At 45.5% G+C, this 7,008-nt stretch overlaps 1 protein-coding gene across 1 annotated transcript in view; it reads right to left on the bottom strand.

The window, feature by feature from the left end:
• Window positions 1-1,061: 1,061 nt before the first annotated feature.
• LOC104076585 (muscleblind-like protein 3) overlaps window positions 1,062-7,008 on the bottom strand; it is a gene marked incomplete at its 3' end in the record, with an annotated part of 49,888 nt that continues 43,941 nt past the window's right edge. Inside the window, exons 5-6 of the mRNA XM_009577505.1 lie at window positions 3,399-3,549; window positions 1,062-1,097 (exon numbers count right to left, since the gene is read on the bottom strand). Coding sequence (XP_009575800.1) covers window positions 1,062-1,097; window positions 3,399-3,549 — 187 coding nt within the window. The remainder of the gene's footprint in view (window positions 1,098-3,398; window positions 3,550-7,008) is intronic.

Here is a 7,008-nt window from a genome sequence, read left to right on the forward strand (position 1 = left end):
GGCGGGGAGGCAGACCTGCCTTCCCCTCCACCCCTGCCGGCCCCAGCGGGCAGCACGCGTGCCTGCGGGCTGGGCACGCTCCAGCCACGGGACGTTGGAGCATGTGGGTTGGGGTTTCCTACAGGCAGGGGTATGTTTGAAGGGCTCAGCCCCCCATCATGCAAGCGGTGTGTCCTCCCTGCGCTACAGGGATGGAGAGGTTCAAGAGCAGAGTGCTTAGCCATTCCTGCCAAAGCTTTCAGACCTACTCCCCGAAAGCCTTACACCCTCCCCAGGGCTCCGGCTCCCACCTCTCTCCCTCTGGCTGAAGCAGGCACACGCCTGCATGCTGGTAGTCTTGTATAACCTTGGCTGGAGGATGAAAGCTCAGCTTTCACCCACCCTGCTGTGCCCAGCAACTGTAGACAGAGGGTAAGGTCCTGCAAAGACCTGCACAGGTTCCCAGTAAGACCCAGATGCTGAGCCTGAACATACTGGATCCCTGCAGCAGCAACGAGCATGTACTCAGCCCTGCCGCCTCACTGCATCCCAGCTGCACCAGCAGCGGTACCTCCCTACGGTCCTCTGTACCTGCGCAGCTGACACTTCACTAAAGAGATGAATCTTTAGCCAGTCCACAGTCTAAGCCCTGCTTCTCAGACGTGTTCCTCCTTAGCGCCTGTATTAAACCAGTCTTCTACAATGTCCTCAGAAGGACAACCGAAAATCCAAACTCTAATCCACCTGATGCCTGATACAAAAAAATAAACGAACAGGATCCTCCCATTGCTATTTCCTGTTGTTGCATGACTTAAATGGGTTGTTAAGACATTTCAGTGACAAATTTTTGTCTCTGCAGCGGAACTAAATAGGGGTGGGAACACATCACCTTGGATTCTCTTATTAGTCACACGAAACACTGCACTGCACAGAAATTAAAAGGGATACAACCATTTAAGCCTCAAAGAAGACAGCGGATAGACAGTCACACCACTCAGCCACCCAGGTTCTCACTGATGCATACTAACTTGCTGTCTCTTTCAGATTAGGAAAAGTTGAGAAGTTTGTGTAGAAAAACCTACCAACGCTTGCAGTGGGTGTCATGCACAGAACTGACCCTGCACACCATGCATTGAAGCGTGGAAAGATGAACAAAAGGGATATTTCATTAGTGAAGCTTCAGTGTTAGAAATCACTTTAACTAAAAAGCAGGTATTCTCTTTGCAGCATTCAGTATTTAAGCACATGCAAACAGATTCTGCATATTGGTACATAAATAGTTTAAACTCAGTTTTAAGAGATCATAGCAAACCAAATTAATTCTTGAATTCTTGGGTAGTAGAGAATATACTTCTTCTCCCACCCTGGTATTAAATTATATGATCTTATCCTAGAAATCAGGGTTGTTTGGGGTCTTTTTTGCTATTGGGTATGTTGATTTCTTTCTGATCATGTCAGCAGAAAACAAATTGCCCTTAGAGGAACATCACACTCATGTTAAAACCAACTTTCCAAAAGCAATTTACTCCTGCAAGCAGGGACCGGGATTCAAAGTCTCTAGTTTAAGCTGAAAGAGGCAGTTTTTTCTGGACTTGAAACAATTGTAGTGATGATGCCATTTTCAATAGACACCCTGACTTTCCCCCCCATGGCAACCCATGATGCTGATCTCTCAACAACTGAACATGAGAAACTAAGAAAAGCAACAGCTCGCTTCCCCTCCGCACAGTGTGAGCTGCTACGTGCCACTTCTCTGCTTCGCTTTCCAGAGCGCTGCAAAGGCTGAGACCAGATCTGCAGTCTGATGCATAAGGGAAAATGGGGATGCGTAACGTAAATTCATCAGAGATCCGTCCTCTGACTGGAAATTTGCTGCTCTGCCCAGCATTAATGTCCTCAGACGAGAGCAGGTGCCAGCAAATAGACCTGTTACGCATCAGCCCTGCACTTAATTTCATTGCTGTGAGACAGGGCACAACAGCACAGTGAGAGTGCTGGGTAAAAGCTAATTTATGGTGCTCGCATCAGAAATGCATGTCCTTATGTCAACTTTGGCAACTGCGACCTCGAGGAAGAGGAGCGTGTAGCCAGCTGGGGGACTTGGCATTCTCAAAGGTGTCAGTGTTTCCTGAAGAAGTATTTCACTTGGCAGCTAACAGAGTTGCGGTAAGGTCAGCTCAGCCCATCCCCTCCAAGAGCACTTTGCAGAGCACAAGGGGGGAAACTACTACTCGAGTCCCTCCCTCCGTCTCCCCGTACAAGACTCCACTTCCCTGGAAGAACACCTTGGCAGCTGCCAAGTTCTGACTGTCTCCAACTGCTCTCATAACAGAAAGGCCACACGAGCACAGGGTTTAGGTCCCAGCCTCACACCTGAGACAGTTTGGTCTCAGCATAGGACTGTCTCTAATGCTTTTCCCCTGGCCCCAAGGAACGGCAAGGCCAAGGTCCAGGTCCACTGCGTGTTCACCTCGAGGGGCCAGTCCAGAGAAACACTTTGTATGTTTTTGTAAATATCATCTGGCAAGTGAATACAGCATTGAACATTAAAAACATTGGGCATTCGTTTTCTTATGATGCTTTGCAATGATAATAATGATACTAAAAAATGAGCTATCAAGTCTGGAATATTCCCAATTCAGCCACTTATAATACTTACTACTCTAAGCAGGTTTTGTTTTTCATTTTGCTGCAGTGAATAGAGGTTAATTGGCTAGTCAGCAGTCACATCTGCCACATCAATATTTCGAGTCCTATATGAATTACTGAACTGCATCTTTCAATTTTACTCTGAGACCTTAAAGGTACAATAAAAGCTGGGAGTTAAATTGCTTTTAAAAAGCTTAGGCTATCGTACTGGTCAAAAGACAAGCAAGAGGGAAATATATGCCTTTAAAGAGGATTATGTAATTTCTATTTACTAAAGATGAACCGTTCCCTCTATAAACATCATGGGTGCTGGAATATGTAGGTCACTGAGATAGAAGCTCAGAAAGATACCTGCAGCTTCAAGTGAGCAGGCATAGAGGTCCACAAGACATTTTAACATGAGCCCGTAAGAGTGCTACGCAAGAGTCAAAGAATTAATTTGGGATTAACCAGTTGAACCATAAGGAGAAGAAACAGAAAGTATGAATTCAAGAAACATGCAGACATTTTTCTTAGTTTGACCACTTAAAAAAACCCAAAACCATACAAAAAAGGCTAAGAAGGGATCTTTACAAGTGAAAAGCTCTGAATTGTAGTAGGTGAAGGAAAAAAAAGTCAAACAACAAACGTTAACTTTTCATCCATTTTTAACACGGAACTATACACTAATACTGTTTTGCTAAGGACTCTTACAAATCTGCTCATTAGCTCAACACCCACGTCCTAAAAAAAGACAACTACAATGCTGGGGAAAGCAAGGAGACACTTACCTGTGGGGATGAATGTAGGCTGTTGCAACTGCATGTTGGCTAGAGCCTGTTGGTAGTGGAAAACGCTTGGGTTAAAGACTGTGGTGGCACCATTGTTTTTTTCAAGTGCTGGCCTCTTTGGTAAAGGTTGAAGTGCACCAGGCGGCAGGGCCTGTGGATAAGGGAGTCATTAAAGACAAGTGGAGTAAAAAAAGAGGGCCCAGATGGAGATCAAGCATGCAATAAATAACAGGGGGTCTTGGCTGCAAATCACCTGCAACTGCATCAACTTAGCAAGACAGGAAGAGAACAGCTAAATTACAGTAGAAGTAGTAGGTGAAACCACAACTTCACTAGGTAAGCAGTTAGTAAATGCACCAGGAGAAGGGGCAGAGTCCACAAGGAGGAGGGATGCTAAGGGAGCTCTTCAGAAGGACTGACTTGGGCACACAGGAGAAAAAAGCATGAGGAGAAGGAAGGGGAGAGGTGATCACCTGCACAGGATACTACGAAGAGCAGTTGCAGGCAACAAGGATTTAAAAAAAAATACCAGGTAAGAGAAATATAGTAGATGACTATTTAAAACCAAGAAGATTAGCATAAGCAACGAACGTCATGGGAAAAAAGGGGTGCTTGCCTCTGTCTGTTTCAACACCTGCCTACATGTATGTGCGCACGTGTGAAAGTGTGCACGCTTGTGTGCAGCCGACCCATATGTCCAGGTGGTAAAGCGGTAGCTGTTGCCAATTACACGCATAATGTACACGTTACATTCATAGTAAAATGCATTTCCACTTGTTAGGAGAGAGGCTGAGCAACATGGTCAAGAACAGGCCTGATTCTTCACCGCTCACACCAGCGGCACAGCTCACCACCAGCGGATTTGGACTTGCTCCCAATTTCTAGAAGGTGGCCTCCAACAGTTAAATACTGCTCGCTCGTTATTAACAGTGGAAAAAGCCATTGACAAATCTGGTGTTGGAAGAGGATTTGGGTGGGCCCTGCTATCAGGCAAATCCTCTCTTTTGTTCCACCACACCACCGGGCTTCTTCCAGCCCGTCAAACCTGTTTCATGATCAGACTTGGTAAAAAGCATCAACCCAACTCAGGAACTTTTCTCAGTGAGTTACTCATCATTCACCCAAGCATGTCTCAACAGCAAAGTAGTATGTCAGGTTCTTAGGAGACAGGAATGTTTCTAATGATTTACAGCTTTTCATTGCACCCAAGTAGAAACCACATTTTTTTTCTCCACATTGTGATAGAAAAGGGTCCTTTTTAATTATGCCCTGCAGTCCTTTTGCACGTAACGCTCCCATTGACGTCAATGAGATTTACGCACGTGGAAGTCATGCAGAATCAGGTCATTTCTGCCTAGTTAGTGTTAGTCTATATCATGTAGCAAAGCAATGGCTGAAAAATAGGGTTATCACTCCTATTTTTTTTTTAATAGGTAACAGTGAAGGGTAGGTAATGGAGAAGGTTTAGCTAATGAAGGGTTAAGGCTACAAACACAGTACGTGGAAGAAAATACACAAGTAAAAAGATTTTAAAGTGTTATGAAGATCAACATACAACAGAATGTAAGTGAAAGCTTGCAACAGTTTGTCACCAACTAGAAACAGGTTTCACTTTAAATTTAATTTGCTATAGGAGACTGCTCATCTGAGAAATGTTAAGCACGATACTTCCAGGCAAAACATTACTCCATCCTATCTCTATTCACCTGGTGGCTTTTGGGTGGTTTTAATATTAAAAAAAGAAAATTAGAAGAAGAAATTGCGTTTGCAAAACTGCCCTCAGACATGCACACATCCTCTGCTAATGCTAGCAGGCATCCAGTGCCAGCATCAGGACTTAATCTTTCCAGACTTCTTCTGGCTAGTACCAAAAGACACCAGTCAAACATGGGACAACAGTCTCAGACACAGGCACTGAAATCTTTTGCTTAAGATCTGTATTTTAGGATGAGATCTTTTAGGTAAAGAGCTAAGAGTTTCCATTTCTAGGGAAGCCCTCATTGATATCTGTTAAATCTGACTGTATCTACATCTCGCCTATTTAATGATGGCTACATGAATGTTCCTCCAGGCATGGTACAGATTTGCAGCTTGTAGAGACTGGAGTAGCTCCACTTACATCAGAGGTGTTTTACAGATTTACAGTGACTGAAGAACTTGCTGCTTAAATTCATGCTCCTTACTGTGCATGATTGCAAAACATTCTTTTTCAGACGCTTCCAAAATCTGCCTCAGAAAAAAAATTACTAATTATAGCAAAGCAACTGTGCCAGGCACATAATGGACTTTTGACTCCTTGCTTCTTGGCCAAAGGCTGTCACCACCCCAAAATGCCCATTATCCCATAATGGCAGTGCCAAAAGCAGAACAGCTGATGGCTTTGAGACCTCGCCGTGATGTCCTGGCTCTTTACAGGACAATTCCTCAGCCCAGCGTTGCAGTTAGAGGGAGCATACAAACACCAACAGGCCATAGGGATGTCAAGGCACAGTGGTCTACCCCATCATCTCTCTAACATCACCCTTCCTCCTACCCTGCTACAGCCCCTTGGGACCAAGGGAGAGAAAGGAGGTATGGCAGTCCCACTACTGCTCCCTGAACTGGGAGCTGGGTGGAGAAACCCAAATAAATGCAACATTTCCAGAGTCTTCTAAAGAAACAAGCACACTGCAGCAGCTGCTGTGCAACCTGAAGGCCAGCTCTGCCACGTGGGCTCTGTGGGCAAAGGAGCCAGGAGCCCGTCTCTCTCTGCTTCTGGTTTGACACAGTCTTCTGGGTCACCTCTCCCATCCCAGCAGCTGGGGGAGCATCCATACAGGAGCATGCCCTGAAGATGCGCTCCTCCTGTTGCCAACCTGTCTAATTTCAGATATGAATGTGCAAGAGGGCCCAGAGGGACAGAAGGATCTGGCTTCACCACTTCTTCAGCCCTTGCGTTGAGGTAAGAGCCTCAAGTCAGGAGCACACTCACTGAAAGGTCTATCTACCAATGCCTGGGAGAGGTGTTTAAAATTGCACATGATGAGGTTGGGTCAATACAGCTCCTGCACAGGGATCTGGCAGGGACACTGGAGCAAACAAGTGTATCTCATTTGAAACAGGCCAGCATTTCTGTAGCGGTCTCAGGACCTGCAGGAATTTTAACAGCTCATCGGGAGACATTTCTGTGTTGCACCATGTCCTGGTTCTGAAGGAATCCCCCACCCTGCAGCACCTACAAAAGTCAGCGGGAGACTCCTCACATTTTGACCTTACTGAATTCTGCAGCAACTGCCTCCCCACTGCAGGACAGGAGCTAGACTTGTAGCAAAGAACTTACATGGTGAGTTTACCTCATCCTGCTGCTTGTGATTTCCCTCTGGACAAGCTCTGACCACCACAGATATAGCAGTAATCTTTGACAGTAATCTTTTCCGACTTTCTTTTTTGCCCATGTGTTTGTGTGCGCACATGGGTATGCAACCTATGCAACACAATCAGATCATCTGCACTGGTGAAAGGGTTAATTCACTTCAGCATCCATGTGGTAGTCTGCACTGATCCCAATGAACAATTTCCACTACAAAAATGCCAGGCACCCTCCCATTTTTGGGCTGGGAAAGCCACATTC

Source organism: Fulmarus glacialis, unplaced genomic scaffold (genome assembly GCF_000690835.1).
Source record: "Fulmarus glacialis isolate BGI_N327 unplaced genomic scaffold, ASM69083v1 scaffold3810, whole genome shotgun sequence".
Taxonomy (NCBI): Eukaryota; Metazoa; Chordata; class Aves; order Procellariiformes; family Procellariidae; genus Fulmarus; species Fulmarus glacialis.